The sequence below is a fragment of the Dermacentor variabilis genome, chromosome 10 (assembly GCF_050947875.1).
Source record: "Dermacentor variabilis isolate Ectoservices chromosome 10, ASM5094787v1, whole genome shotgun sequence".
NCBI classification, from domain to species: Eukaryota; Metazoa; Arthropoda; class Arachnida; order Ixodida; family Ixodidae; genus Dermacentor; species Dermacentor variabilis.
The window spans coordinates 35,998,715-36,022,615 of record NC_134577.1 but is presented as its reverse complement, the minus strand read 5'-3'; the positions used below and the strand labels follow the sequence as shown (position 1 = coordinate 36,022,615).

General features: G+C 46.7%; 1 protein-coding gene across 2 annotated transcripts in view; it reads left to right on the top strand.

Moving 5' to 3' along the window:
- LOC142560321 (uncharacterized) overlaps nucleotides 1-23,901 on the top strand; it is a 67,807-nt gene that overhangs the window by 33,010 nt on the left and 10,896 nt on the right. For both annotated transcript variants that reach the window (XM_075672319.1, XM_075672320.1), the window contains 16 exons: nucleotides 359-524; nucleotides 1,848-1,934; nucleotides 2,596-2,727; nucleotides 3,642-3,845; nucleotides 6,344-6,511; nucleotides 7,946-8,028; nucleotides 9,627-9,831; nucleotides 10,726-10,927; nucleotides 12,930-13,081; nucleotides 15,637-15,753; nucleotides 16,494-16,603; nucleotides 17,183-17,401; nucleotides 18,076-18,229; nucleotides 18,819-18,893; nucleotides 21,382-21,536; nucleotides 22,469-22,639. In XM_075672319.1, the coding sequence (XP_075528434.1) occupies nucleotides 359-524; nucleotides 1,848-1,934; nucleotides 2,596-2,727; nucleotides 3,642-3,845; nucleotides 6,344-6,511; nucleotides 7,946-8,028; nucleotides 9,627-9,831; nucleotides 10,726-10,927; nucleotides 12,930-13,081; nucleotides 15,637-15,753; nucleotides 16,494-16,603; nucleotides 17,183-17,401; nucleotides 18,076-18,229; nucleotides 18,819-18,893; nucleotides 21,382-21,536; nucleotides 22,469-22,639 (2,400 nt within the window). The remainder of the gene's footprint in view (nucleotides 1-358; nucleotides 525-1,847; nucleotides 1,935-2,595; nucleotides 2,728-3,641; nucleotides 3,846-6,343; nucleotides 6,512-7,945; nucleotides 8,029-9,626; nucleotides 9,832-10,725; nucleotides 10,928-12,929; nucleotides 13,082-15,636; nucleotides 15,754-16,493; nucleotides 16,604-17,182; nucleotides 17,402-18,075; nucleotides 18,230-18,818; nucleotides 18,894-21,381; nucleotides 21,537-22,468; nucleotides 22,640-23,901) is intronic.

The following is a 23,901-nucleotide window of genomic DNA, read 5'->3' as shown; positions in this document are numbered from 1 at the left end:
TCCTGTCTATTTACTATGTCATTTACTAATACAACGTAACTAAATGCACTCACTCGTATCCCTTTAAGTGCGCTGGATTGTGTCACTGTAAAAAAAAAAATATGAAATGGATCATTTTTACCTGAACAGTAACAAGTGTTTGCTGGAAGGAAGATATTCATAGAAAGCGTCACCAACCACCTTTCGCCATAGATTAACACATGGTTTGTGCTTGTTTCTGTGTAACCCATCCCTTATGTAATACCCCGTCGCGGGGTCTTCAAGGAATAAAAATGAAATGAAATTTTTCTGTCGTTGTTACCCTAGCCACCTGTCTTGTTCACGCATGTCGAAGTCAAGTCGTGCTTGTCTTCTTCAGGTCACGCTAGAGGGCGCCTTCAGTGGCGAGTCACGTGACGTCCTCTGCGTGTTCCGGCGGCGTGAGGCGACCCCAACAGAGTCCGGCGAGCCGCCCCCGCCAATCACGGCCGCTGGTCGCGGCAACGGCACCGTGTTCGTCTGTCAGCCCAGGGCATTCCCTCAAGGTACAGAGACACCACACAGTATACTTAGGCGTTGACCAAATCCTGTAGAGCTTACTGAGTTTGCCTGTTTGCGTTTCCTTTTTATAGGCTGTGTTCGTGTCATCGCTGTTTCTTTCTCTCGTATTTCGTCTCACCTGTTCTTTGCCTTTATATCTACATCCTTATAGCCTTTTAAGGATGTACAGTATTTTACAGTGCACAATATTCTTTTTTTTAGTTTCTTTCTTCTTGTTCACTTTTCACTCTAATCCTTTCATTCGCCTCACCCCCGTTTGAAGCTCAACTTTTGCTACTTTTGTCTTATATGCTGATGCTTATCACGTCATGTTTTTTATCGCTATTGATCCAAGGAAACTCTTAGCCTTAAAGCATGAACCATAAATGGCAGGTATAGTAGACAAACTTGCCTAGACTTTGTCTTTGGCTCCAAATGACCTTCTGGAAGCCGATGTTTTTCGCCGCGGATATGTTGCATGCCGATTATTATTCTGTATTTCTCTGAGTCGGCCGAGCTGGTGTGTATTTTGGTAAATTGGCGCGAGGAACGCTGACACGGGCGACGCCATCTTTACGATTACAGCTTCGTCACCGCTTGCTGCTGTATAAAGCCAGCGAATGTGGATCTTTAGGCGATCGCGTACGTATATCCAGTATATGCATAATGTGCTCAGGCACCTGACCAATGTGCCTTTTACGTAGGGCACGTTCGCGTACGGATATACAGATAGAACTTGATCGTCATCATCATCATTACTGGTCTATCTTTATGTCCACTATAAGACGAAGGACTGTCCCGGCGATCTCCATTACCCTTATCTTGCGCCAGCTGACCCCCCCCCCCCCACCCCTTTTATGCCCGCAGACTTGCTGAGTTCATCACGCCACCTAATTCTTTGCCGTCCGCCATTGTGCTTCCATTCCCTTGGCGCACATTGTGCAACTGTAATAGACCACCGGTTATCTGTTCTACGCATTAATGGCCTGCACGACTCCGTCAGGTTTCACCTGATGGTCCCCGAGTGGGCCTAGCCAGGTGACGTGGAGTTCGCTTACGTCTATAGTGGACCAAATAAAGTTGTTTCACTCACTCACTCACTCACTCACTGTCAACTAGAATATCGGCTTACCGCCATTTGCGCTGTAATCCAGATCACTGGATTCCTATTTCTTAATGTCACGCCTAACGACCCGCAGCTTAGCTGCTCGTTTACGTTTTTTGCCTTGCGAACATTTCTTTTAGTGTGTTATTGTCTTTCGCACAATTTCACCACAGCGTATCCATAACGTATTCTAATTGCCGTGTGTGGCAAATTCCAATTCCAGGAACCTACGTGGTGACGGCGCGACTTTCACGGATCGGCAAAGAGGTCAACAGCTCAGACACGATCCTCACAGCATTCAACAATGAAGGCAAGTCTGTTTGAACAAGAAAGGGGGGTGGAAAGCGGCAAGGCGCAATGTTTTACAAGTCAGCACAGTCAGCATTGCCAATCATGCAAACATAAAATACTTTTTTTTCTTGCACGCTGGATTCTCTACGGGTGGTTTGTTGCTTTCTAGTATGTGCATTAAGTCACTGTTTCCTTCGCGCCAAGTTAATCAGATTCACTGTGCAATTCTTTCTTACTACTTCTGCCAAACTTTCGCTGTAAACATTTTGTTATTCTCGCTGCCTAAGTATGCTTTTCACCATCTGCCAGTGCTCTTGCCCGACAACTTTAACACCACAGCAACGCAAGACGCCTTGTTTCTTACGTCCAGAGTCATCAGGTCTCAACGTAAAAAATAAAGGCTCATGAAATCTAAAAACGAAAAATATACGACCAATCTTGACTACTTATCAGAAAAGTAACCAAGAAAGTAGCCAAATGAACGGTCGGGCTGCATTTTCGGTTTTAGTAACTTATCACTTATAACGCTATTAACGGAAATAGGGTTTTGAAATTATACTTTATAAGCCTACACTAATTCAGTAATTATTTCAATTGGGTCCGCCATAACAAATAACCACCACAAGCCCAGTGGAAGCAGATCTAACCGGCCGTTCAACGCCGACTTCTTGTACGCCCAGTGTCCTTTGAAAAGATGGAGCCCGCCAGCGCCCCCTACCGCCGGGAGGAGAACAAGGGCGATTTTCTCACGCTCACCTTCTCTGGCGGAGACGTCCCGAAGTTTCCGTTGTACTGCATCCTCGTGCCATCAGGTGATTGCTCCTCTCTACAGGTGACAGTGCGAGCCAATCTCGAGGTGGTGTCTGCACGTCCGTAACTTGTGCGTTTGTAAATAGTGTGGATGGTGCGGCGACTTAGTGGCCATTCACTTTCAGACACTGTAGTATGAAGGGAAAGAAAGAGAGAACATGCAGAGGGGGCAAGTAGCGACTATGTCGGCTGTTGCATCTCTTTCTCCTTGTTATTTTCTCTGTCGTGTTTCGTGATGAACTTGTGAAAATTGACCTCTCCACTTTTGTCTCCGTCCGTCCGTCTTTATGTTTGTACGTGCGTGCTTGCACGTACGCGCGCGTGTGTGGGGGCGGGGGGTTGTATTTTGGCTTCTGGATTCTCTGCTTAAACAAACTTTTTTGGACGGTAAATCATGCTGTCGATGCGTTTTGATAATAGACTACAGTTAGGTAGGCATGTGCCAGTTCTGCGCCTGTATATTGTTTTATGAAACAAACTAGTCATTAAAGTAGAAAGTCATGTCGTGTTTCTTGTGGCTGTTTTGAGCTGCCGGTTTCTTTAATTGGGAAATGCGAGTTCGGATGATTGTGGCTGCAACGGATGGAGCCGGTAAATTCGCGACCCGGATTCACCTGGGGCCGAATTCACAAAGCTTTTCGTTCGTAAGTGCTGTTTTTAATTGGCTGATCGCCTTCGCTAATAGTATGTCCTACATCACTATTGGCTGGCGCGAACAGTTCTAGCGTGAGAACATCTTGTAAATACGGGGCCCTGGTGACGCCGGAGGCGCCATTAAAAGGTCGTTGTGCGTAAAACTGCAACTAGCTTTTCTTGAAACATTGAAGGGCAGCTTTGCAGTAGTATAGTGAGAGTTTGACGATTTCGGCGGTCTTAAGGCGTTACTTCACGGAACGTATGGCCTCTCCCGTTGCAGACAGAGTGAAAAAGCGTGTCCTGGTGTGGCCTCAGGGATCGGCTCCCTCTTGGTTCACACAGTGCCACGTGCCTTTCCCCAAGACGTCGGGAGATTTCGTGGTGTACCCTTCGCTCGACGGGCAGCACCCCCTGGTGACGGGCTTCAACCTGTCGCTGTACGCGACTAGGCCGCAGATCAAGGCGTCATACATCACGGCCGACGGTGTGTTATCTGCACGTATAGGGACCACAAAGAAAACGTTTGAGCTGATTAGTGAATTCTCATCTGCAATACCAAAAAAACCACTCTTACCGTGAAAAGAGGCTTAGTGAGTTTTAAAAAAGTGTAACTGAAGGACGGGTGAAGTTCCCTTGCTTGAAGTTCCCAGCAACTGCCTGCTGTGACGTCATAGATTTTGCCTGTATCCAGTGACAACCTAAGCATAAAAAGTCATATTGACGGTGTACAACTCAAACGCAATTTTCATATATGCCCCAACCAATCAGGTTTGCTCGTTTTCGTGACTTCAAACAGTTTTGCGCGTCTAAAACGATGGCCTTCTCTGTACAGGTCTGTCATTGCGTCAATGATTTCAGGTTGAAACCTTGAAAGCGTTGGAAAATATTATGGGTGATCATCATATTAGCGCTCCGTCAATGGTAACATTTTAGCTTGAAACTACGAGCTGTTATTTTCCAACTAGCCTCGCATTTACATTACGATAGTAAAGTCGTTATACTGTTAGCGGATCGATCTGGCTCGGCTTACTTTCAGCGGGAAAAAGCAGGAGCACTGTGGTTTTGTGGGCGGAGCTTGTTTGTAAATCTTAGAGTTCCACCGACTCTTTAATTTTTTATCGGTAAAGATGGACTGCATTATATACAAAAAGCGTCATTAAAGACTAGACGCAGCACGTTCGAAGAACTTTTACTGAGCCACAGTGGCCCAAATGCGAAAGAGTACTTTGAAATCTACATGGCGTCAGTCAGTCTCTACGTGCAGCAATGTGAAATAACTTTTTTTTAGTCCTAACCGTGTCGCGATTTACAAGAAAGTTGCATGATTGATACGGCTACCAATGCGGATCGAGGTACTGTGAGGTGCTTACGGCCTACATCAGACCTACGACCACGACAACAAAACCACCTTTTTGTGGAAAGCAATGCAACAGAAAACACACACACACACACACACACACACACACACACACACACACACACACACACACACACACACACACACACACACACACACACACACGCATTGTCACGCATTATAAAAAGGAAATATGATCTATCCACTGTTATCCAGCAGGGAAAAAAGCTGAAGCCGGGCCAGTGGGCCGTCCCGACTGAGTCTATAGACGGGACACGGGTCATTAACACAAAAGTCGGGACTGTCTCGTTAAATTCGGTATGGTTAGCAACCCTGGCACTGAGACGATTGGCGGAGGGGTCACGTCGCATAGCCACAGTGTCTCGGAAGAGCTAGATCACGTGCGCGCTCGCCAGCAATTGCTATGGGGTATAAGACGCAGGAATGAAACGCGTGAATAATAGTCAACCTTAGCGCTGTCCTTCACGTGCGGAACGTCGCCTAGCAACAAGTTGCTTAGACAAGTGATAGTACCAGTTTCTTTCTATCCTTCCCTATGATTAGGAGCGTTGCCAACGGGGGCGGGCACACCGGACATCGCCCCGGCCGCTGCCTTCGGCTTCGGCCAAACCCGCTGTTTCGACTGCACAGCAGCGATTGCCTCACTTTCTGCGTCGCGCCACGTCACAACACGTCACCCCGCGTCACACCCCGTCACACTGCGTGAGGAGCTTGAACGCAGAGCTAAAGATGTGCCATTACACTTTCAGTGCTTGGCTTTCGGGCGAGACTGCCATTTTCTCTAAAGCGAAGCTTTGCGACGCTCGCCGGGCTTCGTTACCGCGGGTGCTGCGGCCTGGCGGCTGTTCTCTCGCCGAATAGGCCAACGAATTACAGCGGGCGACGCGCGCGCCGCTGGGTTCCTTGCACCGCCACCAGATGGCGCTGGCCTCCGCGCATGCGTAAGGCCCCTCTATTCTGGCTTTACGCATCCGCGGAGGCGAGCGCCACGTGCAGCATACCTGATTACGGTATAGCATTTACCATGTATACTGTACATGTAAACATGCATAGCATACCTGATGAAATCGAGCAGGCTGGATGATTGTTTGGCACCGCCCCGTTTCAAACGGGATGCCAATAAATCATCATCATCATTCGCGGCGGTGCCAGCCGTGCGAGGGAAAAAAAAAACTCGCCTTCGTGCATCCGCGGCAGCGGCTTTTGCATTGCATTAGCCACTCTGCAATGCCTGAATAAAACCTTTCGTGTCACTTTGTGCGGACATTCAACAAGCACACACAAACAAAAACTCGTATTTCGGCCCTTTATGCATTCACAAAAAACTTCGCTGTATATAAAATAGATTACAACTCGTTGCATCTGCTGCATTCTTTAAAAATCATGGGTGCACTCGCGCGCTTTCCTGACGACCTTTGGTTAAGTCCAACTTGCACGAGACCACGACCAGCGCTGTGACTGTCGGCCTGGGTGCAGCTGCGTGATGACATTTTACCGACAATAACTTGAAGGAACCTAAGTTTGTGTTCAGTATCTTGAGCGCGTGCGTTCTCACGCCTGTGTGTGTGTGTGTGTGTGTGTTTCATTTCTGCGTCTTCAAAAAGGCAGCAGCGCCGTGGTGTTGTTCGACCGCGCCGTCAACGTGTGTCTCGCATCCGGTTGCGAGCGGATACTCTCCAGCGACACGCTCAGCGCCTTGGGTCCTCTGAACGTGCACTGCCGATGGGCGACCAAGCAGCAGCTCGTAGTGAACCTCGCCAAGCCCGCCTCTGGTGAGTTTTACTGGCCTCCTGAGTCCGTCGACAGATCGATCGTTCAATAAAGGAACAAACACATCATTAACTCAATCGATCAAATACACAATGCATTATTCGACAAACTGTATGTGTACCAGCCATTTATTGATTCATGGGTTTACGCCATCAGCCGCTTTGTTTACTAGGCTCTCATTCTGAGCAAACCAGTCCGAATAATCTGCGCTTAAGGTATATTAAAAAAAAAATAGGATGACACAATTCGATAATATAGTGTTAGAATGTATTCTCACTTTCATGCCTTTAACGTGGCTTTTTGCACCATTATTTTACCGCGACTATTTACTTCGACGTGTACTTACTAAAAATCCTTGCGCAATCATCCTACGCCAGAATCTCTTTTTACCAACGCAATTACTTTTTATTGATTACTCATGTCGGTCAGTGCCCGAACGTGGCCTGTGCGCCCCGAAAAGCTGCTTGTCGACATCGTCATCATAACTTATTCTCCTTGATTTATTCATTCATTCGTCAATCCAGTCGTTCATTTGGTTTATAACGACCGAAAGCAACACAAAGACAATCGGTGGGTTCTTGCTGGAGCGCACGAATGATTTATATGGGGCACCTGACAGCACTGCATACGAGTGTTCTTGCCTTCCTGCTTTATTGTAATGCAACCAGCGGAGCAGGTAGTCGACCCCGCGGCCTCATGAACGTCACCAGAACAGCGCAGCCACTGAACCATCGCCGCGAATGTGTAGTGTTGTAAACACGCAATTCCACTTTGCCACAGATTGCGCTAGTAGCCGTTGCGCCCATATTACAGCCAACTGCAATTGACCGGTCATTATATCTACCATATAACCTATTAGTTCGCTCATTAAGCAGTGAATAAATTAATAAATCAAACAGTAAATGTAAGAAGTCAACTGCAAGTCATCAGCTGGCTCTAGCCGTGTGTGAATATTCAAACATCTGTTTGTTTGTTTGTTTGTTTGTTTGTTTGTTTGTTTGTTTGTTTGTTTGCCTGTTTGTATCACTGAGAAAAGACCCTCGACGTATCAAAGTACAGCAGTGCGCTACCTATGATGGTTTGCTTCGTTCCGGAGCATTAAATAGCGCATACGTTCTTGGCGCTGTAGTCTCAAAGCCACGCGGAGCCAGCGGTAAATAATACATACGCGAACGCGCATCTCCTCGGGCGCCGCCGTGACTTTTCTCGGTGACACTGTACTATCGTGGGATGCTTCAGTGTCAAAACCATTGCACAAACCGCTTGTCTGTGTCTCGCATAAAAAAAAAATAAACTGTCGCAAGGTTTTATCGATGTCTGACTTAGACGTGCCTACTGTGCCGTCGCTATATGCGTCCCCCTCCACCCACCCCGCACTCCCTCCGCGCCTGTAACGCATTTTTCTCAAACGCTTCTCTACGAAAATTTTCCAATAGGAGACAAAGTGAAGCTGGTCCTCATCTCCGAGAACGTGGTCGAAGACAAGCAGGCAGTCATCTGGAACATTGGTGACGAGCTGGTCAGTTCACCTGTTCATTTTATTCGTGTATGCCATTTTAAATGCACCTTCTCTTGTCCACGTTCATCGCCAGTTGCGTGCATCTACAGTAGAAACGATGCGGCCAGGGAGTTACAACTCCCGGTCCCAACGTGGGAGTAGCCCGCTCTATGGGACCTTGCGCCCCGTAGCTCGCAGGACCTCTCTATAAAGTTACTCCATCCATCCATCCAGTAGAAACGCGCACATTGGCGATACGTTCGAGCAGTTCTCCATAATATGAAATGATATGGGATTGTCTTTGTCAATTCGCTTAGTTTATTGCATTTCTAGAAGAGTCAAGGAAGCCCATTCTGTTCTCATATCTGATATTTATTTGCAGATCAGAATGCAAATTAACAGTTGCGGACTAAAAGAAAGACTAATTTAAGAATCGAAAATGCCCAACCTGCTTTGTTGTTGTGCCCGTTTTAATGACATGAAGTTGTACGAAATGTGCTAAAACTATATTACAAATTAGGCTCAGCCTTGACATTCGTTCGCGAAGTCTCTTGTCTGAAGCCTGTTGTGCGTCGTGCACATGCCTCCGAAAGGTGGGTCCTTCTGGAGTTTTGATTGTGATAGCAACTTACTGCTCGCACTGGTTCGTGCAAACTTGTCTGAAGCCTCTGGTGTGTCATATGTCTTCTAACCATGCAAAAAAAAAAGACGAAAACGACGCAGAGATGTCAGCCGAAATCACGAACGCAGCCGCCGTCATTCGTCCAGTGTATGCAAACACCGCACAGCGGCAAACCCAGGGGCTTCACCAATGCGCGCAATATAGCTACGCCTTGCTATTGCAAGTTCGTCACCGTGCACTTTAAAGGCCAACTCCGGTGTTTTTTTTTTAACAATATTAGGATATTGAGGATATTGTCATCTTCAAATGGCATCGACAGTCATGTCACCGGTAGGCTGGTTCAATTTGCTTAGAAATTCATTAACAATTTTAAATAACCGATAAACGAGATACCGAAACCGAAACGGGTAGCTGGTTCGTGTGATGTCACAATGAGGTCGTTCACGTCAGGCCCTACACTACCATAATATAAGCACGCAGAAAGCGTGCTAAACACGCAGTACACATGGCGTTAACGTCAAACAAGTGAAGCTGATGTCTTCTGACGACACAGGGAGCTTTTACAGATTTTGCGAACACGACAGCGGTGATTTCAGCGAAGACTTCGGCGACGGTGGCGATGTATTTTCTGACGTCACAAACACAGGGTGGCCAGTAAGAAGTCATGAGTCGGGAACGCGCTGCCAATGTGTAAAATCCATTTTTCAGGAAAACTAAATGACTTGCAGCCATATTGCTTGGCACGGATAATCAGACTGCGAAAGAGAACGTATATTCAATATTTTATTAACATCAGTGGGCATCGAAAAATCGCCGGAGTTGCCCTTTAAGCAGCAGTTGATGAGCGAGAGCGCGTACATAAGGCTGCACCTTGTGCCAGAGAAACCTGAACTTGCCGTCGCTAGTGTTTGCAGTCGCCGCTGTTTTATGCAAATGACGTTTAGCTTTTTTTTTTTACTCAGGAAAGTTATTGGGGGCTTTGTTGCTCGTCCTGCAGAAAACGGACGCCAAACGGTCGCCGCCGTCGGAAAGCCCCGCCCTGTCGGCAGTGATCACGGGGCCCAGCGTGGCTCCTCGATGCGGCACGCTGACTCTTAACGTGCAGTACGCGTGGCCCCTCGGTCCCGTGGAGACGTTCGCGTGGTCGGCCGTTCGGAACGACACCGCAACTCTAGAGGACCACCTCAAGGCCAAACTCAAGGGTGAGGCGGTGTGCAGGATTAAGCCGCGTATTAAAACAGACTATGACGTTTAGACAGCGCACCACGTACTGTCTGTCACAATATCGCCCAATCGAAAGTCCTCGGGATCAAATAAGGTAGAGACAAGTTGCACTTTTCAAGCAAACAGGAACAAAAAGCTGAGGGCTGCACGGGGTCTTCTGTTCTTGCTCGCCGCTTTGAAGACCTATAGTTGCAAAATATAGGTCGCCTGCCGAGAAAATTCACGCCAGTGGAGTTTTTCTCCGTTGTCTTTTTTCTGCCCGCGGAGAGTGTGACCGCATGCCGCCGTCATGCCAGGGCATCCGAGATCACCCCGAACGCTCGCGAGGGTGATCTCGGAGGCCATGGTCAAGCTGTGCAGCTTGTCTGTAGAGCCGGCGCGCCTACTGAGCAGCTGTATGCATACTACACCGCGGTGTATAATACAGCGGTCTGAACGGAATTGATAGTGTATGTCTAGCTAAAGTTATCCAATACTTCACTAGGCGACTACTAACGCCGAAGGTTTCCCGTCGTTCCCTTCTCGTTCACCATCAAGTTGCTACGCCCGCAGCGCCACCTGGCGACGCTCCTCACCACGCCAGCGTTTTGAGACGCCTGGTAGCTGCCGGGGCGCTGTCTAGCACGCAAGGCAACATGTCTGAACAGTTCAAGCGCTAAACCGTGCCCTCGCTTTCAATACATTCCCCTTTGAGAAAAACGGCGAAATGTTTCTGTCGTACGTTCTCACCATTTCTTCTTTGAAGCCACTGCTCATGCGATAATTTGCAAAGGCTCCTTGCTGCGAAACAATCGTTTATTGCGTAGTTGTGCATCGGGACATTGCGTCACGTCTTTTGCTCGCAAAAAAAAAAAGAAGAAAATTCTCGGCAGGCACAAACACGCCGTTCCTGGAGCTTGACGCCGAAGACCTGGAGATGGACATGGAGTACAGATTCACGGTCAAGGTGACGGCCGACAGCAAGAACGTGGTCGAGCTGTTGCACGCTGTCATCCGCAGGGACGTCAACGCCCCAGTCGTGGTCATCTACACCGATGCCATGATGAATGGACAGCAGGTGTCACCCGAGAACGAGTGAGATACGCCTGAGCATCTCTCTTAAAGAAGTACTGACACTATGTTTTTTTTTATTTTATTTTTGCTTTAAATAAAGGTCGTAGACCCTAAACCGTGGAAAAAATACTGGCAAGCCTCACAGTGCCCTAAATAATTTATTATAATAATTTTCTACGGCGAGTTTGGCTTCTTTTTCCCGGAGGTGACTGTATCGGGACGGCCGACGCACACAACGTGGTCACGTGAGAGCAGGACATCGCGACGCTTCGACACTCGCTCGGTCGTCTGCTACGCTGCTAAATCGGGCGTCACCACGAGTAGCAGCATAGGAAGCGACCAAACGAGCAGCCTCGATGTCCTGCTTCCATGCGACCACCTTCTGCGTCACGACGTCATGACACGGTCACCTCCTGAATAACGAAACCGTTAAACTTGTCGTGGAAAACCTATTGCAATAAATTATTTAGGGCGCTCTGAGATTTGCCACGATTTTGTCTAGGATTTTGAGGCCTAGGACCTTCGCTTAGCGCTAAAAAAAGCAAAGAAAAGAACACGAAGAGTCGAAAATTGCCATGCCAGTACTCCTTCAACCATTTTTAATCCCTTTGCTGCGCTAATAGTTAAAAGCTCGAAATTGGATGTCCTGTGTACGTCCTTCTGTCCGTCCTTTCCGTTACGCGGCTATCGTCATGTCATCGCTACGTCGCGGCCTTTGTCAGGCTACCTATTAAGCTTCAGTGTCACTCGGGAAGAACAACAAAACAGGCTGGGCACAGTGTCATAACTGACGATGTGCCAAGCTCGCTCGCTATCTGCTGACACTGGGAACGTTATCGGACGCATGCTCGGACAAATTCGAAGTTGTCTCGCGAAAGTGGTGGTAGTACATCTAAAGGTGATCGCTCGATAGTACCGCCCCTGGGTGCTTGGTACCTGTGGCCAATGAAACGTAAATAACGACAACGACGCACCGCTTTCATTATGAGAACTCCTTAAAAAAAATCCCTTTCTGAAGGTATATCGTGCACGACTCGTTTCTTTTCTTTTTTCAGATTGCGAACTTGGGGGCATGCTATATTTTACTCTTTAATTCGGTGGCACGCTACATTCGGGTGTACTTTGGTTTTCTTGCTTTTAACCCGCTAAAATTTTGTGCGTTTTAGATTCGGGGGCGCCTTAGAATCGGGTAAATATGGCGTATGTGTATCCACCTATATTGGCACTACAGGTTTGCTGGTTAACGGCTCTCTTCTTTACGGAATTACGCGATCAAATAACAAATCCTACCAAACTAATGTCGCTGCAACAAGCGTACGACGTCGAGTGCATAGTTCCTTTATTAACGCGAATATATTTCTAGAAGCGTTTGGCTATTCGCCTGCTTTGACAATCATCGTTGGTTGTTTCTGCGCGATTTCTTTCTTCAGCGCCTGTTGATAACTTCGAAGTATGGTCACCATACTTCAACTATATCTATCTTCGTTTAAACTTTGCGCCTTGTTTGAACTACATGCAACGCACAGCATGACGTCGCGCTGCGTCGGCTTGTCCATGCCACGCTGCGCCACAACTCTTATCGTAACCTCACTTTTTCCATGGATTAAATGCATACCCTTGAGAGTGTAGCCCCTTCCAGACAAAATATATCTTGAAGTGTTTTTTTAGGCCGAATCCATGGGAAATTTCGATCGATCACATAGCCGTTATGCTGTTGGCATATTCAGACACTATATAGCTACACACTACCCCTCGTAGTATTTCTTGCATATATAGTATCAAACGTAAAACCTTATAACTTACTTTGAACTGTATGATTGCGTTGTCTCTGATTACGTCCATCTGATCGACCGTGCCATCTACAAATTTTTGTTGTTGCAGTGTTTAAGCTTTCATTTAGCGCAACTGCCAAGCCTATCTATTAAGGGTGATCGGGCGATTAAGGGCGTTATTAAGGGTGATATCTATGAAGAGTGCATCGCCTGTTTACTTCACCGGTCCGCACCGCCGCGCGTCTTCGAAGGGTCTACCTCTACGCGGAGGTCAAGGTGCCGGACTGCAACAGGACCATCGAGGACCTGGACTTTACGTGGGTGGTCGACACTCCGCTGGTGCGCTTCAACTTTGGAAACCAAAAGTCTCCAGTCTACAGGGTCAGGCCATTCGACCTGCCCGGTACGTCTCTTGTCATAACGGTGGCGGCACATCACAAGCGTACAGCCTTCGCCATACTTAATCCCAACGCTCCTTAAGAGGAAGCGTTAGCTCGGGAGTTTCTATATATATACATGGAAACGGAGAAATTGTTTTTCTCAGCAACCACTGCACTGGTTTTGAAGACGCTTGTTATAATCTAGGAATTATAGGAAGCACATATTTTATTTAGATTGTCAATACTTTAACAAAATTCTTGAATATTACAAAGTTTTGCAAACTCAGCTATCAGCAATGAAGCAATGAAAAACTCAGCAATGAAAAAAGATGTCACAGTTCTGTGAACTGAACCTAATAATACATCTATAGAGTGGGTAGAGGTTATGTATTGTTCACCGCTCTAATATATACCACTAATTTGTGGGTGGGACCTTTGCGAAGCATCTAGCAAACATCGTACCAATTCCACGTTAGCGGTAAACGAATATCAACTTTGTCCGCTTTAGATTATATAACGGATGCAGTTTACAGAACTCGGATATTTCTCTTCGGTGCAGCATTACGGACTTGTAAACGTCGTTCTTCAGTTTTTTTTTTACCCACCTGTTCTCGGGAATCTTAGTAAAATTTTCAAGCCTTAAGTCAAAGTTCTGCTCCTACCGTCGCTAGAGTTTAACATCTTGTCTCAAACGCAACTGATATCATTGATATCAGTCCACCTGTCATCTCATAAAAGTAATTCTTCGTTTTACATGTATTTGAGTGAAAAAATCATTTCAAGTTCGCATCGTTCGTATCGTATCGTATTTAGTTTGTATCGAACTAAAGCTTCCTTTTAATCTCTTATTTGCTTCCGCTGCAGAAAATGCTGGACATTTCTGGCTGAAAAATCTTGAATAGACTACCTTATGTCGATTTTTTTTTGTTCTGCTTACAAGCCGCCTTTGTTAAAGTTAAGCCGATCGATAGAGACGTATATTCATCGTTCGCGCTAAGTCGGACGGCAGCTGTACCCTCTTTTCACTGTGATCTTTATGACGGTGCGCGCGTTCGCACATAAAAGTAACAGGCATTTTTGTAACATTAAAGAGCGCTAAAAATCGTACCAGATCTAATGTAATTGTTTTGTGTCAAGTGTAAAGACAGTATATGAATGACTTAGCCCACAACTTTAATGCAGGACGGAACACAGCTAGAGTATACAAAGCGCGTTTATGTAAGGCAATGCACAACCAACTGGCCCCTATACAGGTGCACCACGACGCTGCAATTGCTTAAAATTATTCATCTGAGTTTTACTGCTATCTACGTACTACACTGCAAACCAATTTACACCCTTAAGGGTCTTTAAGGGTGCAAATCGGTGCATAACTCACACCTTTACACCCGTGAAGGCGTAAGAGTGTGAATTGTAGACATAAAACACCCTTAAGGGTGCATATCGGTTTACGGTGTAGCTTTAGGCCTAATGGAAACTAAGCGAAACATGAAAACTATCGCGGCTATCGTCCAAGGAGAACGTACAGCCCCTTGATGTGAAAATGTCGACATATGAGTATGTATGTTTTACTGCGATAAAGGTGCATTTGTAAATGTCACCACTGTTATTGGATTCCTTTACGAATGGCTTAGCCGAAGAAGTAATTAGCTTCTTTTAGAACATTGCTGTAGTCTAAGAATAATTACATTTTCTTACGGTTAGTGGGAAAAAGAATTAAGCTAACTTTCAGGTTGTTTCCCGAATTCGAAAAATGATGCACGCGCGTACCTTTTGAGGCGTATGTATTTAAAGGTTACCGCAATCTGGGAACCTGATATTATTTTTTTTCATTAGCGTTGAAGATATGAATAACAGGGGTAACGTGAGCAAACAGAGAAAGAGAGTGTGAAACTAGATCTAGAGTATTCGTAAAGTAGATAGATACGGGAACAGATATGAGGCAGCAAAAAGAAAAAAGAGGTAGTGTGCTGAAAATGAGTATAATTGGAACAGCGATATGTTTGGTTGCATAGTGTACCGATATTTCTGTGATATGTAGTGCGGTAAGTCTGCAGTGTGATGGGAGAATTGTTTTCTAATGTTTTTAAGTATTTTCTTAAACTTCTAGTCGCCCTAAGTTAGCTTATTAAGTTTTTAAATATGTTTGTGGAGCGCGTTGCAATTGCTCGATCCAGGTCACACAGCGTTCAACGGCTCGAAATATGCGCCAGCAAACTTGCGGCGATTGACACTGGCGATTGAATTATTTTCGCAGAATGCCTTACGCCCTTGCGAAAAAAAAAATAATAATGCGTCACGCCCGTTTTGTTCCGCAATGCTGCTAGAGGGCGCCTTGTTCGTTCTCTGCGTCCTCTTGCGGTTAGTGAGGCGGACTGCCCGGAACGCCTGAAGCAAACTGTTCTTGTCTCTATATTTTGTGGGCATGAACTAAGACGCACGTGATGCACTTAATCTTTTTTCAATATGTGAAGAACCTTTCGGATTTTTTTTTCTTTGACCGCAGGCCACCACATCAAGAACTGCCGGACTATTCTTTACTAAAGTTTCTTCTTCTTCTTCTTCTTCTTGACCGCAGCGGACACGAACGTAACGTTCACGCTGCGCGTCTCCAACTACTACGACGCCGAGGAGTACGGCGAGGCGTCGGTGACCCTCGTCGTCGGATCGCCTCCGCTAACGGCCGTCATAAAAGGTGCGAACAGTGCTAAACTTGTGCTTAAGGGCGTTCGGCTCGTGTTTCAATACGGGCGCGTGCGTGCGTGCGTGTTAGCTAACCAGCTGTCTCAGTGCCAAGTACTTCTCATACAACTCAGATACGCATTTATTTACTTATTCACAGAGGCCCTCCGCTGAAAATTACATAAGAGGAAATAAGTAAACAGTGGAAAACTGCAAGCATGGTTACGAAATGGCGAACAAGAAATATTAAATGCAAACGCGATGAGATAAACGCAGCATAGAACCTCGAAATCTTTATTGTACTGAGTGACAAGTCATCTGCAAGAATCAGTTAATTAATTAATGAAGACGGGTGCTCAGCAAGTTATGATGTTGAATGAAATGCAGCATCAGTGAAGGTTACAAGTGGTTCCACTCAGTAACAGCCCTTAGTATGACTGAGTACGCGTGACTTGCCGCATTGATATGCGCTTGACTTGATCCCGGTCTAGAAAGACGATTGGCGCTGAGTAAAACAAATGATCGCGAAGAGTTGCGTGATAGTGTTGCTTACAGAACAAAGACGGCGTGTCTTTGCCTGTTCAAATACTTGTCAAATGCTCAGTAAGTTGTCATTTTGTCGTCTCAATGTTGTCACATATTGGCTGAGGCTGGCCCTCACCCACGTTACCACTGCTAAGAACCGCGTATATTGTACACCCTTCCTCGTGAAAATTGATGAAGCTCGTGCCCGTTCGTGTCTTTACAATCCAGGTGGCCCTGTCCGGGTGGCTGGTGTAAGCCAGAATGATGTCGTTATTGACGGCTCGCCGTCCAGTCCTAATGTGAAGCCGCTTGTCTACCAGTGGAGCTGTCTAGACGAGGTAGGTGCACCGACACTAAATGTATCATTAAATCCTTCATAACGCATCATCTTCATCGTCATCACCACCGCCATCATCATCGTTTACTTACAGTGCCTCTAGTGGGCACTAAAAAAAAGTAGGAACAGTAAACACCCTAGTCTAAAGATACTGCAGAAAAATTATTCTGACGTCTCCCCTGCCTCCGGAACTACGGCGTCCCTCGTAAACCGTGTAAAGCTGTGGGACGTCAACCTCTGTGAAAGAATAGCGATGTGAATTTCTGTAGTTCGCTCTGCTGTGCCCTCGGTCCCGCGAAAGTCGATTCTGTCGTATCGATAACTTCTGCAGCTATCCTGACGTCATGGTCTTGGAAACCGGAAATCCGATGCCAGATAACCGGAAGTCGAACCCTTAACCTTTTGTTCAGAAGCATCCGAAGTGTCATCCGAAGGACATGATAAACGCTGCTATCTATCTATCTATCTATCTATCTATCTATCTATCTATCTATCTATCTATCTATCTATCTATCTATCTATCTATCTATCTATCTATCTATCTATCTATCTATCTATCTATCTATCTATCTATCTCGAGGACCTGCAACCGTGCTACGACTACGGACCAGCAGCGACCGGTGATCTACTGCTCGACCCGCTGGAGGCGAAGCGCGGCGTTCTCCGGGTCATGGCCGAGAGGCTGGAGCCCGGAAAGAGACTCAACTTCACCCTGGAGGTCTTCCGCGGGGACAACAGCAGCGCAGACAGCGCGGCTGCCTCCACGCTGGTCGTCACACGTGACGAACCCATACCTCTGGTGAGGAAGCGACGCGCAGGGTTACCAGTGCTGCCGTGAGCTAGGAGCACCGTAACTTCCGGAGTACAGACCGCACGGTCTGTTTCACTTATATAAATAAGTAAGCTAAAGGCTCTTGGCGTCAAAATGCGACTGAAAGGATTAGGGAGAGAAATCACGTGGGAGTGCCAGGTGCTGATTGCTCCTAACGTACCGCTGAATAGTTAACCGGGGAAGACAACGTTCCACTTTCCTCACCTTCAACATGCGCTGTCATCATAAGAGTATTGTGGTTCCTTTCGGAAACGCTGTAGCTTTGCCCTATTACCACTAAACACATAAAATTTCTGTAGTCGCTGTGATTACCGCCTGCAATCTTCCTCTAAGTATTTATTAAACTCTCACAAACGTCGTGACACGCGCCGTTGTGAACAAGATTGCTCGAAAACATTTGTGAACGAGAGCGGAATGAGATTGCCGTTGTAAAGAAAAAGCACGCTGGTTTGGAACAGCGAGCGGGCCTGTTATACTAACATTGCGCAAGAAGGGAATGCTGTTTAACCGTCTGTATGATTGACTGCTTTTTAGCTTGCTTGCTTGATTGATTGATTGATTGATTCCATCTCGGCATGAAAAGAGCTTCATTAGCTTTGTTATCGGGTACTGCGGATAACCCACTGCGTCCTCTGGTGCAGGTATCCCTTGACGAGATACTGGTTGACGGCAAGCCGGTGTACGAATACGACGCCACCACGGAGTCCTATTTAGTGAACGTGGGTCCAATGGTTGTCGTCCACGCGGTCTTCTTCGTCCACTCAAAGTCCATATCAATCAACTGGAACGTTCCAGGTAGACGAAATTGCCTACTGCGCCTCCGACTAAGCGTCGATGAGGTCTTCAATGCTCAGTTTATTAACGTATTAGCATTATGTGTTCAAAGTTGAAAAAAGGTTGTCCGGACCCCTGTGAGTGGCTTCTCGAATAGGCGGATGTCTAATGAGCTCCTGAGCAACTCTTAGCAATGTGTGAACGTAGCTTAAATCATGACTCGGGGAACTCAAAGAGGTGCACCGTAATTCCTAACGTATTTCTGTCGCGTTTGCCGCTAAATCGCTACATAATTTTTTCTTCGCTCGCTATTTAGTCGAAAATGCTTTATTCTGAACACACGAGCATTTCTGAATTGGTGCATTATAGCCATTCATTGGTGCTGCGCCGTGAAACCGCTACATGTTTCTGCATTGTGCTCCTTTTTTTGAGGGGTGGTATGCAGCTTTGAGCATGTTTTTATTGAGGGTGGTACTCGAATACAAGCTGCTCACGTCCCAACGAATGCGAAATTATAGCATTTCCGCTGTACTTTTGAGTAATTGTTAGAGTTTGAATTACATTACAGTGCTTGTGGCGCTGACAATCGCTCTCATGTGTACCTTTCTAGGTTTCCCCTGCCAGTACAGCACAGCTGGTGTTAAGAAAGGCTTGGAAGGCCACACTTACCTAACGCTGCCTGAAGGTATGTGTGCTGTAAAGCTTGTTTATCTCATGGCCGTACAGTTATCAGTTACACGCGTTTCGGGACCAATTACACGCATTTCGACGTATGGGGTTGGGCTGGAACGAATGGTGTCACGAAATGTGTTCAATTTAATAAGCGTTTTAGAGCGCATCTCTTAGGCGCCCGTTCCTGCGTTTGGCGTCGGCGTCCCTCGGCGTAGTCCCTCGGCGTAACCGAGCGAACGAGCGCACCGAAGGATGAAAGAGCGAATGCCGAGCGCAGCGGGGGATAAAAGACGGCGATAGCGAAGAAAGCGCGAGGAGGAGAGTGAAGGAAGAGGGTCGCAGCGGTATCATGAGCCGGAAAGCGGAGGATGAGGGTATGGCGAAAACGTGAGAAGAAAAGCGTAGTGCCGCGCAAGACGGGCTGTGCGGCGACGACCGCTACGAGATGGCGCCAGAGTAGCGCGCCGTCGTCTGTTCACCGATGGTATGCGGCGAGCGCGTCCACCGTACCATATGCGGAAACGAAGCGCTGCATGAGCGGAGGTCCTTCTGCGGCGGCTGCTGTGAGTCGCGCCCATGCGTTACCTACGCACTGCCTCTCGCGATCTACCGATTAGCGAGGCAGTCGCGCCACATGACTTCCCTCAGTTTGCAATGTGCCGCAAGGGACAGATTAACCGCGCCAGCCAATGTATCGCGAAATGGAAAGACGTATAGAGCTGCGTCAAATTTTGCACCAGAGAGTATCGTAATCATCAGTGAATTTTCTTTTTTTCTTTGAGATTCTGACCTTGTCTGTACTCGTGAATTCGCTAGCCTCTCACTCGGTCTATCCCTGCGCATGCGTGTGTGAGCTAAGTTTTACAGAATTGTAGGAATTACCCGTGGCAGATAGCGTAATTCTACTCCTTTAGCTGGATTAGTCGAAGAGGTGGACATTACTTGTACGAGAAACTGAAACACATAATAAACTCATTAACATAACTGCACTACTTAATTTCATAATTATAATTTTTGCGCGCAACCTTGCTCTTTCATGTTATAGCTATACCAACTTGCCCAAACCAGTACCCTTCTTAATTAATTACATTATTGCACATATTGCAATTTACGAATTGTAACCGGTGAGTTTGCAAGGCGTATCCACTTGGAATGAATTGCCAGGATGGCACCAGTTTCGAGATATTTGCGAATTTGTGGAATGAAATAACATGGGCGTCCCAGTTACTTTTGTGAATAAATACATAAAAGATCATTTTGGTGAAACAAAAGTAAGTGAAACAACTGTGCATTTTTACGGCTAGTTTGACGGCGCATATCTCGAAACTCGTGCTATTCTCCAAATTAATTGCAAGTGGATACTCGCCTTGCAAGCTCAGCGGCTGAAATTCGTAAATTCCAATACGTATCCTAAAGTAACTAAATAAGAAGGCAATTAGTACATTTTGTTAATCGCTTGAATGAGTTTCGCTTTCTCATGCAAGCAATGTCCGCCTCTGAATAATCCAGCTCAAAGACTGGAATTAAGCAGTTTGCCACAGATGGTTTCTAAAAAATTATCTCAAACTTAAAAATGATCACCTCGTATATATACGATGACGAGCATAGCTGCATAGCGTCCTACAGGTCCGCTAATAAATGTCGTTCAGAAGTACCGGGGAGACGGGCGTACTTTCTCACTCTGGTACTTAGCTACCTTTGAGCGCAAACAAGCACGTACTCGGTAGCAGGCACGTTTGACGTTTCTCAATCGTCGGTTGTGCTGTGCATGCAAAAGGTACTTAGTTTTCTACCATCAATTAGCGCTGAAGTGATATGTTGCCCAAGCGCTGCCGGAATGGCCCGCAGCAACATTGCCTTCCTGACACAAAGCGGTGGGAAAGGCCCCAGCGACACCGTGGGAGGCATTGATTGATGGCAGTCACATTGAGATTCTAAAGTGAGACGACTGCACTGCTTCATATGTAAACCGGAAGAAGAAGGGAATCTGTAATACTGTAAGCGGTCCGCAACGACCAGAGCAGGTTTTTATATATCTTGATTGGCTTCCACGGTTCCCACACGACGCCCGGGTGTTGAAAGAGAGTACATTCTTTGAAGAAGCTACTCCAGCTACGTGGCGCTGGCGTATTTTTTCATTTTAATCCAAGGCACGCGAGATGCGTGGTCGAACGCCTTTATAACGATGTGGTTGGCGCCTCCGAAGTCATTCTTTATGCAGCTAACTTCGCCGTTATAGTCGGCGCACCACAGCTCACAATGAAACCGGGACAGAATTATTCCTTCGTTATACAGATAATTTCGTTATAAAGGCGCTCGACTGCAGTAGCCTACGGCTCGTCATGTGTATGACGCACTCGAAAAGTGCACGGCCCACGGGCGGAGCGTGCACTTGCAGGCAGTCCTCTTCCACGGATTTGAATCCGGCTGCGCATCTCAGTAACGCTGGTGCGCCCTCTTCCGCACCGGTGCAAGCCCGCTCTGCTCCCCCTTCTCCTAAGGAAGCCTGGTTCCCCACGGATCTTACACGGCCCAGCTGGAAGTGTGCGAGAAGTCCCGCTGCGGCGGCATCAACGTGTCGTTGAGCGCCAAGCCGGGACCCTCGCTGTGCCGGCTGCAGTTCCAGGCCGAGGAACCGGTGGAACTGCTCAACGTGGTGAGCTTACTCGTTCATTTTTTCAGTAGTAATCTTTCGGACAGGCAACGGCTTGATCATATGTCCGCTCCCGAAGTGTAGGGGTCGAGGTTGAGAAGAAAAGACAGATGTACTGCGGCTGTCCTTGGGAGCACAGCTCACCCGCCGTGGTTGCTCAGTGGCTATGGTGTTGGGCTGCTGAGCACGAGGTCGCGGGATCGAAACCCGGCCACGGCGGCCGCATTTCGATGGGGGCGAAATGCGAAAACACCCGTGTGCTTAGAGTTAGGTGCACGTTAAAGAACCCCAGGTGGTCAAAATTTCCGGAGTCCTCCACTACGGCGTGCCTCATAATCAGAAAGTGGTTTTGGCGCGTAAAACCCCAAATATTAATTATTGGGAGCACAGCTCAGAATAAATTTCTGAGCCGTGCACGCGATATGGCTGCAAAAGTGTGTGCTTCTCATTCATCCGAGGTGTGTCGCTGAATTAGTGGCGAGAGGTAGTCTGTTGAAATCTAGTGGTATTTTCGCCTGGATCCGTGACTTGATTAGTTATCTGCGACTTCTGCTATGTGGTTGGCGTCGTGCGCTCGTTCCAATTTCTATCTTCAACTTCCGTATATAACATTTCCAACGCACTTAGCTTTCGTGTTCACGATTATACGACGCCGTGATGACTTTCTTGAGTCAATACATCTTGTGCGATCTGATGCCAGCTTGACTGTTTGAGCATGACTGCATAGTACTCATGTTCTTTTTTTTTTGCCATTTCCTTCCTTCTGTATTTCTCCGTGTTCTTTAGCAACGAATAGTTCTTTCGTGCTGTTCTTTCTTTCTTTTTTTTCGGGGGGGGGGGGGTAAACGGGCTTTTCAGTACCAACTGACCTCCCATTTTGTCACACTCCGTGTGGCATAACAAACGATATATTGGCGTTCTGCGTGTTGTTGCAGACGACAGCCGTGGTGCGCGCATGCGTAGTGCCGCCCGGATCTCATCCGATGACGTACCAGCTCTGGGCGCACGACGGTGAGGTGGTCACGGTACCGCTGACCACCGTGCAGCGCTCCCCGTTCCTCGAGTTCATCGTGCCTTCAGCAAACTTCAGCGCCATCTGCGTCCAGGTACAGTGTTCTAGGAGGTAGTCCAGGCGAGCGACGTCGCGCTATAAATCACGGCCTCCGAGATACAACGTCACACGCCGTAGCAATCTCGGAGGTCACGTATCAGTTCGACTTGCACTATGCATTCGTGTCTTGCGATGCAATCTGAATGAGGATACACAGAATGACGCGTTATAGGTTGTTTTAAAGCTCTGCTGAAAGGTGGTGCTTTGGCGGGCAGTTGCATGCAATTACAGCAAGGCTATAGATCCACCCGCAGCAAACAAGCTCCCCCTCCTCCTCAGAGCAGCACTTAGTGTGCATTGTTTTCGACTCAAGTGTCTCAAATGCCATAGAAATGCCCCGCAGTACATTCTGCTAGGCTTTTTGGAGGTGCAGTGTCGTACGCTAGAAAACTAAAATGCTGTTGAACGTAAACAAGAAATGTGGTTGATAAATAAAATTGCGGGATCTAAATAATAAATTGCGTGAACCTTCACAGTGGGGGCGCAGTAGTGGAGTGCTCCGGATTAACCCCTTTCTGCATGAAATTTTGTCTTCAAGGGGGAAAAAAATTTGACAAAGGCTTGTTTTTCCCAGAAGTGCCCAAAGAATTTATTTTGTAAAGAAACGCCTAATTGAGTTATTCACAAGCGGGTACTGACGCGTACCCTGTATTATACACCATACAGGGTATACTTTACAACAATACATAAGGAGGTTCGGATAGGAGAAAACTTGCGGGTAGAAATCACAACAATTGAATAAACTTGATGCTTCGCTCTAATAAATGGGGTGTACGTATAAATTTTGTTTTTTTCGTACGGAAACAAATTTCTGCTGTCGTCTACAATACTACCCATAACTACATGCTGTCTCAAATATCATACAGCAATAACCGATTGCCTCACAGAATTTCTTTTTCGTTCAAAACTTCACAGTAAGCTGATCAGGAGCTAGCAAACCCCTTGATCTTTTTTCTGTGACTCTTTCACGTGTATAAATAACAAAACCTCTCCGTTGATGATGTTTTTGCTCAATGAGTAACGAGCTGTCGGAGCACATGTTTTGACAGAAAAATAATTCAGAATTTATTTCCCAACTTCCACCCGCTATGAATTTCATTGCCGGAGATGACACGGATCACAGTTGTATTATTTTCTTTGTGTTCATTTTATTAAGTTAGAAAAAAACATTGTTTTATAACTATCATATGTGGTACCCCAAGCCGTAATGTGTTAACTGGCTGTGTAGGTCAGTGGTCAGTGCTCAGTCAAAGATTC